Source organism: Schistocerca gregaria, chromosome 1, assembly GCF_023897955.1.
Source record: "Schistocerca gregaria isolate iqSchGreg1 chromosome 1, iqSchGreg1.2, whole genome shotgun sequence".
Classification (NCBI taxonomy): Eukaryota; Metazoa; Arthropoda; class Insecta; order Orthoptera; family Acrididae; genus Schistocerca; species Schistocerca gregaria.
The window spans coordinates 1,112,695,812-1,112,722,656 of record NC_064920.1 but is presented as its reverse complement, the minus strand read 5'-3'; the positions used below and the strand labels follow the sequence as shown (position 1 = coordinate 1,112,722,656).

At 42.5% G+C, this 26,845-nt stretch overlaps 1 protein-coding gene across 1 annotated transcript in view; it reads left to right on the top strand.

Annotated features, from left to right (window-relative positions):
• The window catches only part of LOC126283425 (RNA-binding protein Musashi homolog Rbp6), a 1,171,251-nt gene that overhangs the window by 195,886 nt on the left and 948,520 nt on the right, over positions 1 to 26,845 (top strand). Inside the window, exon 2 of the mRNA XM_049982271.1 lies at positions 1,698 to 1,782. Coding sequence (XP_049838228.1) covers positions 1,698 to 1,782 — 85 coding nt within the window. The remainder of the gene's footprint in view (positions 1 to 1,697; positions 1,783 to 26,845) is intronic.

Genomic DNA, 26,845 nt, shown 5'->3' with positions numbered 1-26,845 from the left:
ACGCCACTCCATTGACTGCCTCTTTGATTCGGGTTCAAAAAAATGCACCCATGTTTCGTCCCTGGTCACAATTTTTTTCAGAAACTCATCTCCCTCCAAACGGAAGCGCTGCAAGTGTTGGGAGGCTATTGTTTTCCTTGCCTCTTTATTCTGATCGGTTAACATTCTTGGAACCCACCGTGCACAAACTTTTGAGTACCCCAATTGTTTAATAATCGTGATCACACTGCCTTTACTAAGAGAAATAATGCGACACACTTCATCTGCAGTCACCCGACGGTCACCACGAATGATGTCATCAACTTGCTGAATGTTGTGTGGAGTCACTGCACTCACCGGCCTGCCGCTCCGCTTTTCGTCAGTCAACGGTGTTTGCCCTTCAGCTTCCTTACAACGACGAACCCATCGTCTAACAGTGCTGACATCCACTGTCACAACACCATACACCTTCTTCAGTCTTTCATGAATGCGTATGGGCGTTTCACCTTCTGCATTCAAGAATTCAATCACACAACGCTGTCTCAAACGAACATCGATGTCGGCCATCTTACAAACTTCTGCTGTGCTGCCACCTGTTGACACAGAAAGTTACTACTGCAGTGGATTGCAGAAGAAGGTTTGAGGAATGGCGCCAAATTCAAATTTTTCACTTAACTTAATTTTTTTAAGTAGAAAAAAAATGGGAGGCATTACTTTTTGACCGACCCTCGTAGCTGAATGGTAGTCGTGTAAGTGACTTCCTTCATTATGTACACTCTTCTTTCAAATGGCTCAAATGGCTCTGAGAACTATGGGGCTTAACATCTTAGGTCATCAGTCCCTAGAACTTAGAACTACTTAAACCTAACCAACATAAGGACATCACACACATCCATGCCCGTAGCAGTCGCGCGGTTCCGGACTGGAGCGCCTAGAACAGCTCTGCCACCGCGGCCGGCTTCTTTCACGTTTTATGAAATATTATCTTGTGAAGAGTAGTGATAGCGAAATCGTTCCATTAAATGCAGAGATTTTTAGCTAAAATAAATGAGCGAAATTGGTATACTTTAGCGGTAGTGTCTTGCATTATTTCGTCTGAACCTGTGAGGTGTTACGAACCAACTTCCCTCTTTTTACACTCATAAGTCTTCATAAAGGTACGAAGTAGTGTAGAGGATAAATTCCTGTTGCGAGGTGAAGAACGTCAGTCGTACCGGATTCATTGTACAGTTGCAGTTCAAGTATCAGGTGGACACAAATGTCCGTTGCGACGTTTTAATCTGCCATGAGATGTAATATTCAGTACACTGCTCACTGTTGGCATATAGCTTCTCACTTATTAACATTGCTGTTGCATGCGCTGAATAATAGAGGAAACGGTTGTAACGCACCCGTCACTGGTTTTGACCTGCAGTCGGATCAGTGAAACTAATTTGGAGCACCATGGCCGGCTGAAACGCCGAGAGGACGCCGATTCTTTGCTGTTTATGAAATTAATTTGCTGCAAGCGCTGTGTGCCTCCTTCTTCATTCTCTGCTCCCCCCCCCCCCTTCTCTCTCTCTCTCTCTCTCTCTCTCTCTCTCTCTCTCTCTCTGTTACCTTTTACCAGCCTTAGATTTACAGTTTTACTGTGTATTCTTGTCTAGCTGTTGTCTGCCTACGCAAGTAGATGTCTGTTTTCCTTCTTGTTAGTAAAATTTTCTTATGTTGTCTTATAGGGGCTTCGGGTTTATCACGTTCGCCGACCCGGCTAGCGTAGATAAGGTTTTAGCCCAAGGCACGCACGAGCTAGACGGTAAAAAGGTACCGTAGACACTTTTACTTCTATTACTACTGCTGCTGCGGCCTCCGCGCAGCGCCTATCGCTTTTCGTTCCATCCTTATTAATTTGGTGACAACGACTCTGAGGGAAATTTCATCGAGCTCGACAATCGACCTGCTGACGGACTTGTCACTGTTCATTCGGGCAGATGAAATGCTTGATTCTAAAATGCAGTTTTTGCTTGCCGGTGCAGTGTACGTCAGTGTGACGCGGAGAGGTGCCGAGAGAAATGCACCGATCGAATTTTTCTCTGCAACATCTCTCGGCCGTCACAGAGGTAAGTGGCTTGTGTAGAGACTTGCTGCTCGTGCAGGAAGGAAACACTTTGCATTTCATTCTACAAGAAGCTGGCATACAGTGTAGCAAAGGATGCCCGCAAATTAAAACAGGTTTCATTCCTTTTTTTGCTACTCACATGAAATTGAAATTCTTCGCGTTTGTTGTTGACGACTTAGCTAGTTAACACACTTTTTTTTACACTCAGTAGTTTCTATTATTTTCTATAGTCCCGTCAGGGGAATGATTAGAGTCGCTGTCTTCGATGTGGAAGGATCCGGGTTCGATTCCAGGTACATCGCGGCTTTCCATGAGGTAGGGACATCTGGAATGGGTTGCAGCCTCGTGAGGTCATATAATGAGTTGCTTTAATATAAAAGCAGAGGCACCATCAGGAGTCATCCACTGCCTATAACGGCTTAATGGCTGAAGTGCCTGGAGACACGCTAAACACATGTCCCGTTATCGTAGATCACTCCTCGTAATGTCTTAAAGGGAGCAGTCGGCCAGTCGGAACAGGTGTAAGAGGTGTTTACATTTAGTTTCGAATCTTCTGTTCACTGGAATTAAATATCTTAAACTAAGATGTTTCAGTTTAGGCCTAACCGTTGCTGTTATGAAATCAACTAAAATACACAGATAACTGTTACTGGCCACTTTTACTGACGTTTCTGCTATTCGTTTCAGACTCTTATACTTCGTCTTCAAGCGCATTGATTTAAATTCAAGAGATATACGATTACCACATACGATTATTTTCTACGCAAACTGTATCCCTGTGGCTGTCTTCTGGTGTGCTTAGAGATGAGGTCCTTAAATAAGACTCTTTACGGTCACTCGTGTACATCATTTCAAAGGTGAATATGTTAAAGATATTCACATGAATAATGTCAAGTTCCAAGTTCCCAAGCGGTATCATTTAGAGAGTAATTACCGAACTTGTAAACACATTTCTCGTGAAATTAGATGAGACGGATTTTCTCTTCTCTTAGACGACTTTTGATCACTAGGAAGCTAACTGCACTACGAAAACACGTCTTTATCAGATGAAAGAGAATACTAACGAATTTGCCAATGTGGAAAATTAGGCTACAGAAATATCTCGAACTTAGTGTCCGCACCACGCCGAAGTCGTATGACAGACTAGGCCTCACACACAAACATTGTTTTTCACAGAGAGTGCTCTAACACGTGAGCTATTTGCGCAAATTTCAGGGATATACTTTCAACGGCAAACATCTTCCATACATCTCCTATCATTCCTGATTTCGTAGTTACATTTGGGAGGAGTTAGTTTGTGGGAGGGTGCCCAATCGTACGAGCATTTTCCATGAAGTGAAGGTTCGGTTTACCGACCAATACAGCGATAAGTGTTTTTTGTATTATGTCGTTAATTTTCGGCACAGTGAGTAGCTCTCGAAAAGTAAAGCATTTCAGTCGAGAACTTTGAACTGTTTCCCAGTTCTGATGAGCTATATCCTCATAACGTTAGCAATGAGCATGGAGCCATGATTGGGAAAATCCGTGAGTGATGTACTCTTGTTGCCGTGAAAGGAACGTTTGCACAAGGTAACATTAACCATGACGATTCGGGGATATGAAGGATATATATATAACATTCCTCTTATAAATATTATGTACGTGCAGATATACAATCATATTTTGAATCCATTATTCCTTTCGTCAGATGTATATCGTCATTCCGCTTATATTTTACGATGTTGTTTATATTTTGATACTTGGCTATTTGAAAGGATGGCTTACTTGTGCCAAAATACTCTTGCAAATTACAGCTACTGAAATTGGAAGCTGTTCTACTATGACAATGTTTTAGTGGCTCTACCAGCACAGTACAGTAGAACACAATGCATCAGTTACGAATGATCGTCATGCATTTCACAATCCTCCATTTTAAAATCATTTGTGTCACTTAATGTGTGACTATAACATTTCGTCGTTCTTCAGAAATCTCAGCACTCAAAGAGCGAACCTTACCTTTCGGTTCTGCTGAACACGTCTTCTTTTACAATCGTCACTCGCGTCATACTTAAAGAGTACAGATTTTGAACGGATGACGTATGATTAGGTTACCAATCGTCCCACAATATGTCAATATTAATTGCAAGTACAATTTCTTCCATCTTTCGAGTGCCTTCGCTTCAGTGACACATCTTCAGTTAGTTGTCCATAGTGGTTATTAAACGTGTTTGGCTGACCGTCGTCTATACTACTTCCTCTTCTCTTCCATTAATACTTTGACAGACCTTCAAAGAAAAAGAAAAAAAGTGGTGTTTGAGTCTGTCTCACTGTAAATCGTTACATGATATTGTAAGATTAACAGTTACGGGCCTCGAGAACAACATACGTCCGTGTTTTCTTTTTGTAAGAATAGGTGCACAGCTCTTTTCACGTTTTGAAACTAGCATTAACAATACAGAACGAAAGCAAAGTGTTTATCCTTCCTCGCCAGCAGGAAGTATTAGTGTTGTTTGGAGAGTGGTCAGTGCCCGATTAGAACTCATAGTCTGTCAGCAAATTAATAACGATGCGTTTGCTGTAGAGTAATTAACATAAAGATCAATGTCTTATAGTTATAGCCTTATAAACGTTTACATTAGTACAAGTACATAATGAGTGATAGAATAGTCGTAGCTTTTAAGGTACAAATAGAGTTGGATTTTCTGTGGTGTGGAGTACTCTTCGTTCTACCATACATTTGTCGCGGTCTTTTAGCTCACTAACAACTTATTCATTGCTATAGACTAGCTTTATCTAGAATCAGAGCAGGAACATAATTCAGATGATAGTGAAAGTAAACTTTGAGACAGATTAATTGTAGAAAATTGCTAGTTTTACAACATTCAGTGTTCAGTTCTGTAACCTAGGTTTCATCTCTAGCAAACTTTTAAGACAAGCTGATGTGACCTTCACAGAATTTTCTATTGCATAGTGTTGTCAGTTTCTGTACGAGACTATTCCAGAATTGTGAAAGGAGAGAAGATTCACGGAGACGGATCCACCAGGAGGTAAGTCCCAACAACAACAAAATGCTCTTTTACTACATGGTCAGAGCTAAATTCAGGTAAAGGAGGGATCATATGCGAGCACACACTTCACAACAAAATTTTACCATTGACTAAGATCGTGTGAAGTCATCATTACCGGGAATTTCACCACCTGCTTTCAAGGCTACTATTTTTCACAATACATTGTACATGTTCTTCCCTTCCACTGGTTCTTGTGTGATAAACAATGCTTACTGTATGAAATCACTGGCAAGTTTCATCAGTGATCGTATTAACGTTACGTTATAGGTACTCGTGCTTACAGATGCTCAAAAGGAGGGGGGACAATGGGACCAATAGGAATAAAGTGCTAAAATATTCTGTCAACTTGCGGATTGATGAGTTCTTCAAATTTGTCTTATGATACTGATTGTCTCCCTGTGTCACAGAACTGCTAATAGCTTACATTTAGTGTGATGACCTCCATAGATACCCAGGAAAACCATGAAAACAAGAGAGATGCAGCATCATCCGTAAACTAATACATTCCGAAACTGCCAGATAGCGTAAGTCACCTTGAAGCAGACATTCGTACACAAAACCCATCTCGTTCACTTAGTCCAGGACTACCGATATCAGACTGGTTCTTATTCATACATATTTATTTACATAATATGTTAGGAATGCAGTCTCACGCTATCGAATTAAATGAACATCTAGAAGAACGACGAATGTAATTTGTGTCAGCCATCATATGCAGAGGTAAACTTATTTGTTTCTTTCGGCGCTACTTTTGATACAGTTTTCCTCGAAGTATTTTTAGCTCTTTCGCACAAGTCAAAAACCTTCAGTATCACATTATCTGCAGTCGACGCAAAGATTCGTGGAGTTTTCGAATTAATTTTGACGGTAGACTTACGTAGAATATGTTTGTTTAGGAAATATTTTTCTCGTATGCTGTTAGACTGTCGGTAGATATTAACTCGGATCTGATTAAGAAATTGGTTTACGTAAATCGTTCTAAAATGAGTGATGCATTATTCCACTGAGTTTTGAACTCTTTCTGTACATTACTTATAATATCGCAATACAGAATAGATTTCCTTATGCATCGTATTTTTCTCCAAGTGATGCTCAGATTCTGTATCTGTTGTTGCTTTATGTTCAAATGGTACCGTTTTAGTAACGTGTGACAATTACAGCCTGTTCGAGCCGCTCTTTGTCTCAAGACCTTTTATAAATGAATTAGCCAGAAATTTCTCCGTTTCATTGCAGCAGAGTAATGAAATTGTACCCATAGTAATAGCGTGTAGAGACACACAAAGTTGGACGACCGTATGTCATTTCATGTCTAGCAAAAGGTTTACTTCTAAACGTTGTGCCCGCATCTCGTGGTCGTGCGGTGGCGTCCTCGCTTCCTACGCCCGGGTTTCCGGGTTCTATTCCCGGCGGGGTCAGGGATTTTCTCTGCCTCGTGATGGCTGGGTGTTGTGCGATGTCCTTAGGTTAGTTAGGTTTAAGTAGTTCTAAGTTCTAGGGGACTGATGACCATAGATGTTAAGTCCCATAGTACTCCGAGCCTTTTCTTTTTGTTTCGAAACGTTGTAATGAGGCTTGATTACCTGATTACTCACACAGATAATCAGTTACCAGCCACATCTATAGTTCTATGTATTCCGTATAGTCTCATTATATTTTCTTTCTTGAGCCTTTATTTTAAAGTTGTGTCAATCTCACCCATGAACAAAGTATACAGGGACGCTGTAATGGACATCAGCAACGAACGGCGATGGGTGAAGAAGTTAGATGGCGGAAAAACGGACATTGCAGATAAACCGCACAGCGGCCAGAGGGTGACATCTGTCACAGATGCCAATCGAAGTGGTGCTGAAGAAGTGATTCGACGAGACGGACAGGTTACAGTTCATAATGAACATCTAAACTTGGGTTTTTAAAACCCTCGGTCAAGAAGAAAAGAAACGCTGAATTTAATCAAACTGGTTTTGACGCCTGAATTCAACGATGGTGCAAATGTGTACAACTGCATGGTGGCTGTGTGGAACGGTAGTGTTGTGAATATGACAGTTCAGGCTGTATGATCTCTACTAATTCCGTTGTTATATGTTCATTATGAAATTCTTCTTGACACAGCCGGTGTTTTTGATCCACACTCGTACCTCTGAGTCAGTCGCCCAGCGGTCAGCACTGTTTCCAAATCAGACCAATGTTGTTGTGTCACTGTTGTGTCATTAGCTTCGGCAGACAAATATTGTAGGGCTTTCGCAGACAGGTGTGGTTCTACGAATTGGGGTCAGAGAACGGCCGGTCTAAAGTGCAACGGTTACCCATTGTCATAATTGTAATTTGTGTGGTAAATAACTTCGTGGGTGGTGTTAAACGACGCATGCAGAAGTACATCTGCTTAGACGTGAACACGGCCTTCATTGACGACCATTTTAAGAGCTGAGCAGTGTGCAGTAGCGACCCTCTACATCAGCGCTTGCGGCGTTCATCCGCTGCGACTGCTGTGACGCGGGTGACGTTTGTCCACACTCGCGCTGGTGTCGTGTTTATCTTTTAGCGACTTTATGGCCGATGTCAGCGAGGCGCAGTTAGTGGAGAGAGGGTCGGACCGCTCTCTCATTAATTAAACTAAGCTGTTTGCTTCCGTGTCCAAGAGTTCGCCACTGATTATAAGTACGTAATCCCTTCCGGCCGTAGGCAAACATTAAGACACGCTTTCACTTTCGACAGGGGATGTGCCAGTTTATACAGCGAGAGAGTGAGTTGGCCGATGTAACTATTTCAGCGGTGACTGGGCAAACACTCTCAACAAGACCATGAAGCTCCGGCGACAGACGATATCGCAAGTCTGCCTTTAAGCCACGATAAGTGGCGCATCCCGTGTTCACTCCGTTGCTTCAGTCCATCTATTGCTGTCGTTTAATGGTTACAAATGCAAACAGGAACGATGGCGTAGCAGCTCTCTTGAGTTTGGGAGTGTCAAATGCAACAATTGTTCAACAAAAATGAACGGCTGCAGTGCAGTTTAAAGGGACCTGCACCGAGGAAATGCGTTAGTTGCCATTAAACTGGTCTTACAAGAGGATGCCACGACGTTAGGACCACGGATTGACTTCAAACTTTGTACATCTATAACAGACCATTAAAACAACACAGTGTGAAGGTAGTAAGGTGCAATACTCAGGCGATTCCTAGAAAATCGCAAGAGAAGTTTTATGCGTCTATTATGTAACTGATTTATCTGTGTGAAGCTGTCGGCAGTAAGAATTTATTGAGGTCAAGTGGTTGGCGTTTGCGCTTCGCCAGAGCGTCGTGGACAAGGCAACGGTTCGAATCCCGCTAAAGGGAGTCACCTTCATTTTTGTACTATAAGTGTAATTTCCGCTAAAGGGAGTCACCTTCATTTTTGTACTATAAGTGTAAGTTCCGTGATATTAAAAAAAACTGCAACTACACCGTTCGTTCTTGCTACATTAGCAACGTCTCATTCCTGAGTTTGATTTAATTTGATTTTGACAGGGAAGCTAAAACAGCTTAGGTCTAACCAGCCACTGCCCTCACCGAATCCGTGTTTATTGTGCTGTGTCTCTCCCTGTGTATCTAGTAAAGCCAATCAATGGCCTTAAATAGCGCAAGGAGTCTCTTTACTAGTTTTTTGTTAGACACCATTTCTTATGGTCTAGTTTTCCCGAAGAATCTGTATCTTTTGCTCTTCAATGCCATGCGTTCGAAGATTAGATGTGATGCAGTTTCTTCATCCTCATCACAGATCCTACATATATGGTCTTCTTCCGTTATACCCACTGTGTGTAGGTGTTTTTTGAAATTCCCATGGCCGGTCATCAGTCCAGGCATGAGTTTAATCTCTTTCCTGTTCAATCTCAGGATTACAGAGCTTCTTTTAAAATACGGTTCAGGCACAACGTTTCCTTAGCCAGTTCCGTACTTTTAGTTCGATCATAGCGTTGGTGATTGTCAGGATAGGTTCCGGTCCAATAAATGTAGTCGTTGCCCCCATCCTGGCCAATCTGTCGGGTTGTTCATTGCTAAAGATCCCTGAACGACCAGAGACCCACACTAGGTTTACCCTATTGCTTCCCCTTATCTACACCAGAGCCCTGCGGCATTCTGCAACACTGGATTTACCCTATTGCTTCCCCCTATCTCCACCAGAGCTCTGTGGCATTCTACAACAATCTTAGATCTCGTTTCAGAAGCTGCCAGTGATTTCAGGGCTGCCTGGCTGTGTGAATAGATGTAGATGCTACGGTCCTTGTAGCACCTACGCATATTCTCCTCCACACATGCCCTGATTGCAGTAATTTCACCGTGGGATACGGAGGCCATTTTTCCTAGAGAGATGATGCTGAAGCCTGTACACCCCTGCCCCAACCCCTTGGTCTGCTTTAGACCCAACCGTGAACCAAACAATGTCCCCCATACGGTGTCGAACTGTTTTTTATCACAGCTCCCTGCTTCCAATTATTATATTGTAAGGCTTGTTGAAGTAGTTGGGAGTTATTATATAGTTGTCTGGCGTTTCCCCAACTATTCCTATATTTACCACACTCACTATCTTGGTGTGTGATTCTAGATGTCCCAATGAGATCCAGTTTTTACCATTTTTAAGTCAGTATGCCCCAGCTGCTGCCTCCATCTTGACCCAAAGGTATACTGGAGGCTTCCGTACCAGCGGTTGATGTGCTGCTAATTCCGCCCCTTATGGCTAAGCAGGCCAGTCGTTGCACCTCAGCAAGCTCCTTAGCTGCAACCTGCTGTTCTACCTTTTTCCACCACACTATGATCTTGTAAGAAATCCTAGGTCTAGCCACCATGGTGTATATCCAGTGCACACTTCTGGGGCTTACACTACCTTTCGCCTTGGAGCAGATGCTCTTAAAGTGAGAGGTCCATGTTAGTTTCTCATCTAAGACTACCCCTAGATATTTCACTATCACCTTCACAGGTAGAGTTTCATAGAAGAGCTTTATATTCCAACTTGAGTGTTGGCTACGCCTCTTCGTGAATGGCGCCACAACAGTCTTCTTAGGATTAAGCCTTAAATCCTGTTTAATACACCAGTCTAGCACAATGTCCAATGCACCTTGTGCCATATTTCTAAGTGTGTCAGTAAATTTGCCAAGTATTACTATGACAAGGTCATCTGCGTATCCTTGGTAAAAGCGTTGCTCTGGAATTTAGTTCCTCAATGGGTTTCTTCATTACTAGATTACAAAATAAAGGGGACAGAACTCCTCCTTGTGGGCAACCTCTAGTGGTGTTCATTACCATCTTTTTATTCATCATGGTAGCCTCTACATCCCTTCCACTAAGCATGGCCCTGGTCCACCTACATACAATGGTCCCTAGTGCATGCAACTCTGCTGCCCTTACCATGGAATCGAAGGTCGTGTTACTGAAGGCCCCCTAGACGTCCAGGAAGATGCAGAGGGCTATTTCTTGGAAGTGAAGTGCTTTCTCCAACCTCCCAATGCGTTGAGGGAGAGCTGCCTCACATGATTTAGTGGTTAATATGCACGTTGGTTTGAATGTAGAGGTGCCCTAATTAGCTTCCTCTCCACAACGTATACATTAACCAGTTATTCCAATGTTTTGAGAATAAAGGTGAACAGACTGATTGGTATCATATCCTTGGCCTTTGTATGATCAATTCTTCCTGGCTTTGGTGTAAAAACAACCTTCACTGCCCTGCTGGAATTGGGAATGACTAATGCTGCTTGGCAAACCCTGAATAACCTGCATAGGACTCTTATGAGATTCTCTCCTGCCTGTTGCGGAGATCTAGAAAGATTCCATCTGGGCCAGGTGACTTGAACGGTTAGAATGTTCCCACCACCCATTGGACCACCCATTGGATTTTATTGAAGTCCACACACTCATTGGCCGATTCCCAGCCCTCTCTTCGAGAGCCTTAGAACGATTGTCTCTCTGGGATCACATTCTAGTCTGTGTTGTCCGGAAGAGCATATTGAGCAAAGTGAGTTTTGAGGAGCAGTTTCAGCGTCTCATTTGCTGTCTTTGTATATTCCCCCTCCTCCTTTCTCAGCGTACCTCCTGGATTGTCTGGTACGCCAGTGAGCATTTTTTGGGAAGTCTGGCTTCAGTAGCCATGTTCTTCACTTCCTCGCAGAATGCCTTCCAGGATGCCTCCTTTGCTTGTGTGATTGCAAGATTGTGGTTGACAAAGGCCTCACGACATTTTACCCAGTATCCTTTACATCTTGCAAGATTAAACAGTCTTCGTACCTGTTTTCTTTGCGTTTCCAAGTTATTCCACCAAGGCACACTCCTATTTGTTCACTTCTTGCTGAAGTGCAGTTGTCTTGATGCGAGGCCGCTATGACTGAGGGGAGACAACTTTGGTACCCGTATTGATACCAAGGAGCTCCGCTGCTGTCTTGACCAGCAGCTTCACATCCTCCCATGGGATATCATTGGCACCTCTGCTACTTCCTCAAACTCTAATGGTTTCTTTATCGAGGTTTTAATTTCCACCGGCCGGAGTGGTCGAGCGGTTCTAGGCGCTTCAGTCTGGAACCGCGCGACCGCTAAGGTTGCAGGTTTGAATCGTGCCTCGTGCATGGATGTGTGTGATGTCCTTAGGTTAGTTAGGTTTAAGTAGTTCTAAGCTGTAGGGGACTGACGCATCCAACCACCAGTTGGTCACCTTGCCGATGGCAAACTTTTGCCGGTCTCCTCACCTCCCCTGGGAGATCTTCATAAGGAAGATATGCTGAGGCCAAAACAATTTCCCTCTTCATACCTTGCATTCTAATGGTCACTTGGTCCCTGGAGCAGAAATCCAGCATTGGCATGAAAGAAAGTCCATATATTTCATAGATGCATGTTCTGGAGTTTCTTAGATTTCTAGCATAAATCATCTTACTTCCAGTGCCACCGAGGCCCGATACGATTCCTTTATATAAGTAGGGTTCTTGTATCAGGGCCACGCCCACTTCCTGCATCCCCAAGCAGCGGCTCAGGGCAGCAGAGACCCCTTTACTGTGCTGCAGATTAATCTGGAGCCCCTCCAGTCTCTGCCTTGCTGCCATCATTACATTTGAGGTCTTTGGTAAGCCTGACAGTGACCTACAAGAACCCTTAAAACAATTTCAGGTCTTTCTCTCGCATCGCCTTCAGGGACTTGTCTCTGACCTCCACCACCAGGGTTCTGGTTGATTACTCCCCAGTCCTCTGTCGAGTTTTGGGTTCTGGAACCCTATTTTTTCAAACAGAGTCTTAGGGGAGACATCCTTAAGGAACTTTGGTACCCATATTGAAACCTTTGCAGTCCTAAGGAGCTCCGCTGCTTCACATCCTCATATGGGTTGTCATGCTTACCTTGTCCTTAAGCCATTCCACCGTGTGCACCCCCTCACAGACCAAAATGAGGGCACCACGATCTAGAGAGAGCCTCCCGAAGGTAGGTCCTTGACCAGTGTACCCCCCCCCCCCCCTCCGCAATTTTTTCAAAGAGGGCAATCTGTACAAGTTACTCCTGTTGTGAGGTGATGGCTACCGGTGGATAGCCATCGTGGATAACTGCCATCTTAAAAACCGAGAGTGCAGTAACACCAGCTGTGTCAAGAAAAAATTAATAATGAACATATAACAACAGCCTGAACTGTCCTATTCACAACACTGGCGTTCCACACAGCCACCATGCAGTTGTACACATTTGCACCTTCTACATCCATTCTACATCCATACTCCGCAAGCCACCTGACGGTGACGTTGAATCCAGGCGTCAAAACCAGTTCGATAAAATTCAGGGCTTTGCTTCTTGACCCAGGGTTTTAAGAACCCAAGTTTATATGTTCATTGTGAACTCCAACGCGTCCGTCTAGTCGAATCACTTGTTCACCCAACGCCGTTCGTTGCTGATGTCCATTACAGCGTCTCCGTATATTTTCTTCATGGGTGAGATTAACACAACTTTAAAATAATGACTCAAGAAACCAAATATAATGAGAAGATACGGAATACATATAACTACACATGTGGCTGGTAACTGATTATCTGTGTGAGCAGTCAAATAATCACACCTCATTTCTTGCCTTGGCTTTTTCTGGCAGGGAGTCTTAGATTCCTCCCTTATCCTCTAGCTGCATGTCTTTGACATTGTGAGGGTCTGCATATCCCCTTCAACCTAAGACAGTGTTTTCTTGGGGGTCTTATGCTCAAGCTCTTTTAATTCACTCCACTTGTGTTTGTGAAGCCATTCTTTCCGCTTCCTTTGACCCTGTTTCCTGAGGAGTTTCCTCCTCTGGGCCCACTTCTGGCTCAGAAGTGGGAATGCCTTCCATCGGTCCTGACCCCGATGTTTGGGTGTCTGATGTTTCAGTTGGCCTCTCAGTTTTAATTTATTTTCTTTAGTCGTGTCCATCTTGGTCCCACGAGGTTTGGAGATCTACATGGTCCCTGCGCTTTTTAAGGCTATTTACTCAGAGAGGCCGCTCGGTATCCCTGAGGCTCCATTTGCAACACATCTTTCCATGTGCCACTCACCCCTCGGCACGGATCGCATCACACCTTGGATTGGGAAAGGGAATTGGGTAAGGACTATAGTGGATAGGGAAGATGGGACGTAGTGGGACACACTTAGTCTGATCCGTAAACTAAGGCCTTTCCGGCAGTAGGTCATCTACCTTCGGCATAGCCCTCAGCTTCACGCAGATATGCAACCCTCTCCAAACGCATGGACAGTGCTTCATCAAGGTGATGTCCCCCTAAGAGGTACCTCTCACAGTTACGCAAATTAACGCCAAATAGGGCCTGCTTCTGTGTCTGCAGCTTGAAGCGTCGATGTGTGTAATAGTTCCAGTATTTTACCAGACTGATTCCTTATAGGGATTTTGCAAATCATGACAGACATACATTTTTCAGTAAAAACTGTGTGTTTCTTCATTTACTTGTCAATAGTTGTAAATATGTTTGTTCCAATAATTAAATTTAATTATGAATAATAAGTAGTCAAATAAGGTGAAACTCACTAAACTTCATGCAAATACATGTGGTTTTTTAATTATATTAGGTCTCAGATGCCATATAAATTACATAAAACGACCAGTGATGAAAAAAATTTAGGTTAAAATTTAGTTTGAGTGGGAGTCGAACTGTCGCCTCATACACGTTCGTCTTACGACGATCGAATGCTAAGTACTTGATCACCCTGAACTCTATGTAGAGGTACATAAGCGACATAATAGACACGTTGATTTTATTTAAAAAAAGACCGTTAATCTGTATCTTGTGGAAAGAGGACGTGTTGCTTGGCCGTCGCTCAGAACGTGTTGTTACATTTAATGAAAATTGGTAGTTTAGTGATAAAACCGAGTGAAGGATGTGTAAGAGTTGCCAAACATTTATGTGTACAAATTTTTTGAAAGTGAAGAATAGAAATATCTTGTTTTTGAAAAGGGAGGTGAACTTCATTGTCTTGCCGTCTATCAATTGACAGAATTGTAAGTGTACAAACTTCACTAAAATACAGGAAAAGAAATGCATTCTCTATAGTTTTCATTCAATAAATAACAACCTCTCATAATTTCTTGATTACAGCAATTGGCTTATGTTCTTGTACAGCACTATGATGCTGAACTCCACTGAACAATTTTGATGTAGCAGGACGTGTAGTGTGAAGGAAGTTTGTGTGTCATGCAGTCCCCTTTTCTCACAAAAAGCAGATTGCTGTTTGATCTTAGTGGTCATTTAGGTATGAAAACCTACGGAAACGTGGGCTCAGAGCTATCCGCAATACGGCCAAGTAACTAACAGAGTCGTATATTAAACCTCAAAGAACAATAACTTCCTCCAAATTGCAATACGTCAAAAACCAGTGCAGCAGCTGATCATTCAAGGAGGCAGCAACCAAAATTCAGGTACCAGTTAACGCCTTAAAGTAAAAACCTCTCTCTCCAAACACATATACAGGTTGTTTCAAAAATGACCGGTATATTTGAAACGGCAATAAAAACTAAACGAGCAGTGATAGAAATACACCGTTTGTTGCAATATGCTTGGGACAACAGTACATTTTCAGGCGGACAAACTTTCGAAATTACAGTAGTTACAATTTTCAACAACAGACGGCGCTGCAAGTGATGTGAAAAGATATAGAAGACAACGCAGTCTGTGGGTGCGCCATTCTGTACGTCGTCTTTCTGCTGTAAGCGTGTGCTGTTCACAATGAGCAAGTGTGCTGTGGACAACATGGTTTATTCCTTAGAACAGAGGATTTTTCTGGTGTTGGAATTCCACCGCCTAGAACACAGTGTTGTTGCAACAAGACGAAGTTTTCAAAGGAGGTTTAATGTAACCAAAGGACCGAAAAGCGATACAATAAAGGATCTGTTTGAAAATTTCAACAGACTGGGAACGTGACAGATGAACGTGCTGGAAAGGTAGGGCGACCGCGTACGGCAACCACAGAGGGCAACGCGCAGCTAGTGCAGCAGGTGATCCAACAGCGGCCTCGGGTTTCCGTTCGCCGTGTTGCAGCTGCGGTCCAAATGACGCCAACGTACACGTATCGTCTCATGCGCCAGAGTTTACACCTCTATCCATACAAAATTCAAACGCGGCAACCCCTCAGCGCCGCTACCACTGCTGCACGAGAGACATTCGCTAACGGTATAGTGCACAGGATTGATGACGGCGATATGCATGTGGGCAGCATTTGGTTCACTGACGAAGCTTATTTTTACCTGGACGGCTTCGTCAATAAACAGAACTGGCCCATATGGGGAACCGAAAAGCCCCATGTTGCAGTCCCATCGTCCCTGCATCCTCAAAAAGTACTGGTCTGGGCCGCCATTTCTTCCAAAGGAATCATTGGCCCATTTTTCAGATCCGAAACGATTACTGCATCACGCTATCTGGACATTCTTCGTGAATTTGTGGCGGTACAAACTGCCTTAGACGACACTGCAAACACCTCGTGGTTTATGCGAGATGTTGCCCGGCCACATCGCACGGCCGACGTCTTTAATTTCCTGAACGAATATTTCGATGATCGTGTGATTGCTTTGGGCTATCCGAAACATACAGGAGGTGGCGTGGATTGGCCTCCCTATTCGCCAGACATGAACCCCTGTGACTTCTTTCTGTGGGGACACTTGAAAGACCAGGTGTACCGCCAGAATCCAGAAACAATTGATCAGCTGAAGCAGTACATCTCATCTGCATGTGAAGCCATTCCGCCAGACACGTTGTCAAAGGTTTCGGGTAATTTCATTCAGAGACTACGCTATATTATTGCTCCGCATGGTGGATATGTGGAAAATATCGTACTATAGAGTTTCCCAGACCGCAGCGCCATCTACTACTGTAATTTCGAAAGTTTGTCTGCCTGAAAATGTACTGTTGTCCCAAGCATATTGCAACAAACGGTGTATTTCTATCGCTGCTCGTTTAGTTTGTATTGCCGTTTCAAATATACCGGTCATTTTTGAAACATCCTGTATAAATATTCATAATATTATTAAATAATAATAAAGTCATTTTATATAGTGCACATTACTACTTGTACATCATATTGCTTTAATGCACTACTAAAGGTGTACAAAGTTTGAAGTAAATCTGTGGTCCCACGTCGTGGTCACCATTTGTTAAAATAACTGTCGAAAATGAAAATATACGAGTGCATCGAATCTTTGCATCGAATGTCTTGGGGTGATAGATGACGTCATGGAGATCACCTTTTACTAGAGAGAAACTGCTGTCGTTTCCCACTGAAACTTGGCATCGTTTAGTATTCACTGGTCCTGGGACGACGATGTTTCATCGAACTAGTATGACATACTGCCAAAGTGTGCTGCATGCTACTACCCCACTACGTTGACAGAGTGATTTTCAACAAGAAAATCTTAAGAATGATAGTCTATAAGCAGAGAGATAAATTTTCTAAGCGAATCAGCGACTCTAATTTTTCGTATTTGTTCCCTTTCGTATGGAGCAGATCACTGGATTATGGGCAACACACAAGGCATACAGACGCTGCAGAGTGCCTATGTCCTACCACCTCTCAGGGGGAAAACAAGTTCAAAAGAACACACATCGTTACCGGAAGCCGCAGGAAACATTCTGTCTGTAAACATCTAACAATAGCTTCCCATGACGTGGGCAATCGCCCCTATGCCTTTGCTGTAAGTACTTCGAAACACTCTCTTTAAGACAAACACTGAGTAAACGAAATCTGTAATGTATTCAGTGGTGGAAACAACAGCCGGCCGGGGAGGCCGAGCGTTCTAGGCGCGGCCGCTACGGTCGCAGGTTCGAATCCTGCCTCGGGCATGGATGTGTGTGATGTCCTTAGGTTAGTTAGGTTTAAGTAGTTCTAGGTTCTAGGGGACTAATGACCTCAGAACTTCAGTACCATAGTGCTCAGAGACATTTTTTTGAAAACAACAGACTTATCTTAAAAATGCATATTTGATGAGAAAAAATTATTCAGATTAACAAAATTCCTGACATGGGTGCTTTCCAGGCCACAGTTTCCTTGATCAGAACACGACAGAAAGCAAAATTGTGGTGCTAAAAGAAGGAAGACCTTATAAATGGGAGTTGATCGAGGACAGTTGACAGAATATGATAATCGTGAGCTTGATTGGGCTGCTGATTTACGGAACAGAATTTGAAACATATTCTGTCAGTTCGACTTTTGTAGTGTTTCTTTTGTTGGACAAGATTCTTAGGCTAATACTGTACAGTCCCAACATTCAACACTGGAATATTTGATACTCGTTCATGTATGCACAACATTGTTCCACAAATACGTAACAAGTAGTTGCAATCTACCTGGTCTGACAAGAACATTTTGGTTAAAATATATTCGCCTGAATTGGAAATCCTCTAAAAATAATAATAGTGAGAAAATTTTAGAACATGCATCCCACCTTAGTTATGTAGAATATAATGTCACTTTTAACTATGACAGAGGCATTGAGAAGAAGGTTAATAAACATCAAGCTATCTGTGAAACCATTGGGAGAACCTTGGGAAGAAAAACAAGAAAAGAAAGTTAATTGTATAAATACACAGCTGTACATACTCTTGTATATGATTCCGAATAATGGACACAAACAAAAAGACAAATCACATATGCATCCAGCAGATATGATGTTCATGAGATGTGTAGCGGGCTGCAATAAAACAGATGAAGTAAGGAATTAAGCAATATGAGATCTTTTCAGTTAAGGACAAGATAGAAGAGAATACAAGGAAGTGGAAGGATCATGTTGATAAAGTGACAGAAGATAGAGCGCCAAGAAAGACAATGAATTATCGACTTACTGGAAAGAGAGAACTAGATAGACCTCATAAGAGGTGGATGGACGACACAGACTGGAGCAGGTGACTATAACACATAATCCTTGAAAGGAGAAGAAGAAGAAGAAGAAGAAGAAGATGATGATGATGATGATGATGATGACGATGATGATCATGATGGTGAAGTCTTAAAACTCGATGCAGTCCAGGAGAGGAAGAGAAAGGAAACTGGAACAAAGTGATCGGAAGACAGGAAAAAGAACTGATGTGAAAAAATTAAGAAGTACTGGAAGAAAAGGAAATAACAACAATTTACTAAGAATTGATTTTGCAATGTGGTTCCTAGAAGGCCTTAACGCAAGAAGAAGAATGAAAAAATACCAGTTTTAACACGTAGTCTTTCCCTCTGGAGGAGGCAAAATGAGATACCCAGCATCGTTTGCATTCAACACAATGCATCTTCATCTCAAAAGTGCATTTAACTTAGTCCGCCCGCGGTAGCTGAGTGGTCAGCGCCACAGAATGTCAACCCTAAGGGGCCGGTTTCGTTTCCCGGCTGGGTCGGAGATTTTCTCCGCTCAGAGACTGGGTGTTGTGTTGTCCTAATCATCATCATTTCATCCCCATCGACGCGAAAGTCGCCGAAGTTGCGTCTAGTCGAAAGACTTGCACCCGGGAAACGGTCTACCCGACGGCAGGCCCTAGTCACACATTTATTTATTTTTTATTTAAATTTAAAAGAGGTTTGAATTGAAGCAGGGACTTAGACACACAATGTTTTGATTACGAACTGAATGAAGACGGATAATTTTATCTTGCTTCCCAAATTATGACGTTCTGCGTCAGATTTCGACCGTTTGCCACCGCCGTCTTGCGAACACAACTTAGGAAGCTAGAAATCGAAGACATAAAGTCACTCAAGTTCCCGCCGACAAAGAGATCAGTAGACACGAAACAAAAGCTCGAATTACACAAGAATGGCTCATAAAATTGGCTACGAAACCCTCCGAGTAACCATCCCAGTATTCATTTTGGTAAACCACAGAAAACCTGAAAATGGATACCCGAACTGGGATTTGAACTACATTCTTCCGTAATGTAAATGCTGTTCCTTAATCTTTACGCCAAAAAGCTCGGTAAAATTCTTTTAATGGCGCTATGCACATACTGCTGCAAAAGAAATATGATAGTTCATTGACTTCACCTGTTCAACGCAGAAGCGCTTGTTAAATGTGCCTGAGAAAATTAACGAATGTAGATATGCCGAGGAAACGGCTAATTTTAAAAGAAAATGTGAGTGGAGTGCAGACCAGAATTAAAAATGTAGAGATGTCATAATCGTGAGCGCCAGAAGAGGAAACTAATTGCGAGAGGAAACAGTTAGAGGATGTCCAAAGCAGATGAACAAAATCCTTTTTCCGCAAATTAAGCTCACTGCGCACAAACTTGAGCACATTTCTAAATGCTTTCCGTGTGCTTCAGCTTAGTGCGTTTTGCGTAAACCACTTAACCTTTCTGGCACAGAAAATAAACGCTGTACAGTAATATCAGACTGAGAAATTGCATTACTGTTGGGCTCCAGTTGTTTCCTCCGAGAGAACTAAACGCTGTTTTCCATTTTACGTTGCGTAATTCTTCTGAATTAAGCATCAACTGAAGTTTCAGAAGGATTACCTCCATACAATGGAGGTAAGTACGTTACGACAAGCCCAAGATAATTACATTGTGTTAATTTTGTATCATTAAATTTTTCTTCCTGATAAAACTAGCATAAAATAAATTTGGATTATTGAATTGTATCACCTTTACGTTTCGTCCTTTTGTAGCAAACACCCTCAGAAATATAAAATGGAACTGTGATAAAGATATGAATATGTTGTCAGGGAACGACGCTCTGGTATTTCCAGTGCCGCCGGACGTATTTAGCTTCCATGGCACTTTCAGATCTTTTAACCCATGTCACCAGACTGGACGTCACAGTAGATTCCTTGATGTCTGGTTATCGTCAAAATATGCATCAATTTTGTTGACAGAGCCGTCAAAATGGCATTAATTCCGAAACATCGGGTGTAAAGTGAATCATTTCTTCACCTTCTTTGCATTGGGCCCTCCCCTAAACGTTTTACAAAATAAATTCTATTTTTTTATTTCTTCCCATTCCTGCAATATTTGTTTTTTTTTAACTATATACCATTTCCCAAATTTAAATTATTTCACGCTGATTCTGAATGGCATTCAGGCGTGTAAAATCTCTCCTTTTTTTAAAACGATTCTTACATATAAATCTGTTAGTGTATTGCTCTATCTTCGTTTATCCTCATCAGTACTGAGCACTGATTTCATCTATGAAAAGTATTTATGCTCATTGCTTTGTTCTGGGACAAAATAAGACTAAAATAGTAAATTTGGGAAACTGGTGTGATTCGCCAAAGTTTCTGTACATAAACAAGGTAAATGCTATTTACGTTAAAAAATATCTGAAATAAGTGCAGTACTCAGAAAACTAAGGATCAGATACATATAGATTACAGAAACAATACCTCAGGAATGTGAAAGTATAAGTCGTGGCGGAACGAAGACTCCCTAATACATCAAAATAAAATATATCGCTGTATTGCAGTAATTAAGTACACAATCACTTATTCAATAGTTTAGGGTTGTAACAGCATATTACAGTGTTTTCAAAACTTATTTTAGTCCAAAATTATTAAAAACAGACTGAAATTATATTCATTTCTCGAAGAGATACTGATAGTTTTCTTCAAGCATATGCTGCCGCCAACTGGTAACGCACAGAGACGAAAACAAATGATGCACAGGAAGCATAGTGTGGACGAAGCAAGTTCAGTTTATTCCCTGAGCAAGAAAAAAGTAAATGTTGGATGTAGCACATATGCTACATAAGAACTGAATAGGTTAAGTAGTTCCCTTTTTAATTCTTAACTGGTGACTTACGAGACGTAACGACTTCTTAAACGGCCAGTCGATTAATCTGTTGTCATTCATTCTCTGTTAAGTGTTCGCGAACTATCAGTTACTTCTCCCACATTGTTCCTATTACATTTTGTTTGTTCTGATGTGTATCAGAATCAGTTACTACGTTCAGAAATTGTGTGAATTTTAGCGAACCCCTTCTTTTCCTGACTATATTTCTCACGACTTTGGTATTTAGTTATAACTACTTTACTCATGTACAAGAAGATAGGGTTTGTAGGTCGCACAGTTTGCCTTGAATACTGTTTGTCTAAATTAACTGAAGAGAGTATCATGAAAACAACACCGGACTTCAACCAAAGATTCTCATTTAAGTTCCTTGAGCACCTATGTTACACCTTCGTATGGGAAGTACTGATCTGTTACATCGTAGCAAGTCCCACACAATACACGTGAGTATGTCTAATGCTGACAACGAACAACAGTGTTCACTTTATCGATTTGTATCGAACTAAAAGTTTGAGGAACAGAAGGCAAAAAGGATGCAAAATTATGCAGATTTAAAATGGCGCAAATAGCTCTGAGCACTATGGGACTTAACGTCTGAGGTCATCAGTCCCCTAGAACTTAGAACTACTTTAACCTAACTAACCTAAGGACATCACACACATCCATGCCAGAGACAGGATTCGAACCTGTGACTTTAGCGGCCGTGTGGTTCCAGACTGAAGCGCCTAGAACCGCTCGGCCACATCGGCCGGCTATGCTGATTTAATGAATATACTGATGAAACGTGGGAATCGTGACCTGGAGCTACCTCCCTCGACCCACGATAGGCTAGGCAGTAATAACCGTGCCAGCGCACAATTCTGTGCGATTTGCCGATAACAATACGACACCCTACACTTCCAGAATTGCTACAGAGTGGCTCCAGGAACAGTCCTCTGAGTGTAGACACTTCCGTTGGCAGCCAAACCCCTCAGACATGAAAATTATTGAGCATGTTCAGAAGAGATCTCCACTCAATAGTATTCTTACGCATTTGTGGACAACCCTACAGGGCTCCAGCACTACGTCAGACATTAGTCGAGCCCATGTTGCGGCACTTCTGCGTGCTCGCGGGGGCCCTACACGATATTAGGCAGGCGTACCAGTTTCATTGGCTCTTCAGTGTATTACCTGAAAGACAGGTTGCAAGAGGAACATGCTCGTAAATATATAAATGATAATATGATATAGTCTAATTACATCAGGTAGTCCAGCAGGATTATGTAAGGAAAGGAGACTCACAAAGTAGTAAACGCGTTTGGCAATTTTGTAACAAAGTAACTGAAGATGCCAGACGTAAACGGGAAATAAACTACAGACTGGCTATTGCATGAAAGGCGTTTGTGAAAAACAGATAATTTTAATATCTAAGGTAAATTTAAATATTAGGGAACCTTATCGTAGACTATTTGTTCGGAGTGTAGCCTTGTGTGGAATTGAAACGAGGATGATAAACAGCACGGACATGATAAGAATGAAATCATTTTCAACGTAGTCTTACGGAATAAAGCAGAAGGTTAGAAGGGTAAATCGAAATAACTAATGCAGATGAACTGAGACGAATGGGAAGAGTTACATTTACGAAAAACGTGACTAAAGAAAGTGATCTGTTGATACGAAACATCCAGAGGTATCAAGAGATAGCTCAGGAGGGAGTTTGGTTTAAAACGGGCGTAAGTCAGGGATGTAGACATCCTGCTGCACTGTTCAACTTGTGTATGGCAGAAGCAAAGAAGGAAATAAATCTAAATTTGACATGGAGATTTTAATTCGACGTGAAACGATATCAGTGATAAGATTTGCCGAAAACACTGCTATCGTTTGTGAAAATGAGAAAGAAAGAACATGTAGAAAAAAATGAGCAGTCCTCTGAAAGCAGAATACTGATGGCGAGTGAACCAAACAAAAACTAACATTTTAAGGACGAGCAGAAATGAGATTAGTGACAACCGCGACATCAAAATTGTAGGCCACACAGTAGATGGAGCAGAGTAATTTTTGCAGTATGGAACAAAGGCAATAATTTATCAAATAAATTTCCCACGGTGTACACCCGGAGCCAAAGCATACACTTTCTGTGGCTGATAGAGATGTAGCTGCCCTTCACGTCGTACTCGCGTCACAATACTCGACAGAACAATAATTTTGCGTGCAACTGATGGAGTGGTGACTGAAGTTGCCTCGTTCACTATAGCAAGCATTGCTCCACTAAGTAGACCGCGTTGTTCGTCGTCCTCTTCGGTCGTTGTACTGCGGTACAAATTGCCTGTTTCCACTTAATCGTTAAAACTGTCTTGAAAACATGGCGTGAGTAGGATGTCTTTTACGCGGATATTTATTTCCGTACAACTTTCCGCTTTCTTGCTGCTTCTATTTGCTTGCGCACACACGAAAATCATGACTGCAAGTTCCGGCGCCGGGTACAACCCTATCTGCTTAGGACTGATCGACGTCAGCACTTCAGTTTGGAAACGCAGATGTTGTACACCAGGACTGCTCACATCAGTAAGTACGTTATCTTCACTGGATTAGTTGAATTAATACCCGTGCCTCTACACCTGTGTTCTCATCGGCAGGCGAATCTAACGAAGTAGGGAGACTTGTACGACGTGGAGTACACTTTGGTGTGAGCCGCACAGCTGAAATACGAAGCATGTACGTATATGTGGCCGGCAGAGGGGCTGAAAGCTTATAAACGATACGCAGAAAAGGTGGACTGGTGGAACGCGAGCGCCAAGGAAATAGGTACGTTAGCAAGGTGGGAGAAACCGGCGGCGCTAAACACTTGTCGGTGGGTTTAGAGGCGCTCGGCTAACTTTATTACGTAATGAGCCGCCGCTCCGGCGTCAGAGGGCGGACCAGCTGCCAGCGCTTGCGCACGCTTTAAAATTCTTTTTACGGTCGTTCGTAATTAGCCCCATGTTTACACATGCGCCGATTTTCGCACGTAATTCAAGGGGTTGCTTTTAGCGGTTGCCTGCGAGCAGTGTCACGTAAATGCCGATTTGGCTTGAAACCGACAGCAAAGGAACATGCCAGAAAACATCAACTCAGGAAATATAAGTTCAACATCTTTACCCCTTACTCAATCCCCCTTCTCTTCTCTCCCTCAATCTCTCTCTCTCTTTTTCCTTCTTTAACGTTCCCTCACCTGCACCTCCCCCGGGTTCGTACATGCTAGTGGTTTTGAAAACATTCGCAGTGTATGTGCAAAGTTAGTACCTACTGCTGTTCCGCTCTGGTCGTTTGCGATAACTGCTAATGCAGCATACAACGCAGCTGTTGAGATTTTATAATTTAATAGTATCGATTTATGCAAAAATGTAGCCGTCGGCATGAAACTACCCATCGGCGTGCTGTAAGTAAATTTCAAGTACACGGCACAATACTGTGTCTTGCGCATGTACTGACAATTTTGAAATCAGTAATAAGTCAAATTTCCACAGCGTTGGAGTGTTGGCGAAAGTCTCCAAACTACACTGGTGTCCAAAATTAAAGCAACAAACTGCTATTACCTCGTCCTGTGTCTAAGTACCGATATAATCATACCGCCTGTCAACAGATGCCAATACGATAGTGTTCCTCACAGAAGATGGCATTGTGGCTATGTTACAAGCAACACAGGTCCATATTCAAAGTACTGAACAGGAAGCTGGACGTGAAGGCCTTAAGTAGCATACAATTTGCGCAGATTTCAGACCATGGCAAATCGGAGTTAAAACTCGAGCTTCCCGAAGATTATCACCTTCTTCTTCGACAGGAGATGACTTATGTCTCGAGGAAAGACTGACTCCTTTACAGTGGCGCTCTAGTTTGTTATTGGGCGGGTGACTGTGCTTGAAATTCTCACTTCTATTGGAGGAGTGACGTCACCCGAAACGCCCCCTATTATTCGATCATAGCTGTCGATCAGTCCGAGGAATAGGCAACATCCGTTACCCGTAAGCACGAGTGTGGAGCTAAGTAAAGTGGAATGAAATGACCGCATAAAACTAACCGCCAGAAAAGCAAATAATAGACCTGCGTTTCATTTGAAGAATGCTCTGGAAGTGTAGTCTACCCACGTTATTCGACCAATACTTCGGTATTTTTCATCAATTTGGGATCATTGCCAGATAGGATTGATAAAGGAAATTGGGAAGATCCAAAGAAGAGTGGCGCGCTTCGTCACAGATTGGTGTGGTAAGTCCGAAATCGTCACACAGGTGCTCACTCAACTCCATTAAGATAACTACAGGGGAGTCGTTGTGAATAACAGTATGGTTTACTGTAAAAATTCGAGGAGCATAGGTTCCTAAAAGAGACAGTCGATAAGCTGCTTATTCCTTCGTACATCTCCCTAAAAGACAGTAAGGTGAAATCACAGAGATTCGAGCTTATGTGGAGCCTTATCAAAAATCGTTCTTGCTGGGCACCATTCGCAAGTGGAGCAAGAAAAAAGGGAAGTGACTGTGGTCCACGAAGAAACTTCTCCCACATCGAGTTAAGTGGTTTACGCAATACAGATGTAGATGGCCATTTGAATTAGGAGATGAAGACATTCCATTGTGGCAGAGCAGGTCAGTTGTTGATCTTGCTCATGGAATCGATCATTTATGAATGGAAGTCAGCAGGTGATTTATATTGCATGACACGCTAAATGCTCAGTATGTTAACTTTTTCGGGTGTATTGTTCTGTGTGGTGACGCCTCTGTTCCGTTATCCAGTCAAGAATATACATAAAGAATTTATCAGATGCGATCAGCTGCACTATCAAGTCTTTCCCTGATGAAACTTTTGCAGGAAGGTATCTGCGTTAGACGATCATAACGATGGTGGAAAGACTTGGACAAAATTTCCGCTTGATCTGATGAAAAGCAGATCTCTTTAAGTGTGAATAAATGCAAAATGATGTCTATGACGAAGAGCACGGACCCAGTAATAGCTGTTTAAAAAGATCGCTGGTGAACATTTTGAACATTTCGCAGCGTATAAGTATTTAGGCGTAATGCTGCGAAGCTGTATGGAATGGGACAATCAAAAATTCTATAGTACTGTTCCAGACTTTTAGTCCTTTCCAAGCAGTCATGAGAGCAGATGCAGACCGAATTCAAAAAAGTGCTGCTAGGATGTTGTTGTTGCGGTCTTCACTCCAGAGATGGTTTGCTGCAGCTCTCTATAGTACTCTGTCCGGTGCAAGTCTCTTCATCTCCGAATAACTACTGCAACCTACATCCTTCCGAATCTGCTTAGTGTATTCATCTCTTGGTCTTCCTTTACGATGTTTACCCTCCACGCTTCCCTCCAGTGCTAAATTGGTGATCTCTTGATGCCTCAGAACGTGTCCTATCAACCGGCTACTTCTTCTAGCCAAGCTGTGCCACAAATTCCTCTTCTCCCCAATTCTACTCAGTAGCTCCTCATTAGTTATGTGATCTACCCATCTAATCTTCAATATTCTTCTGCAGCACCACATTTAGAAAGCTGC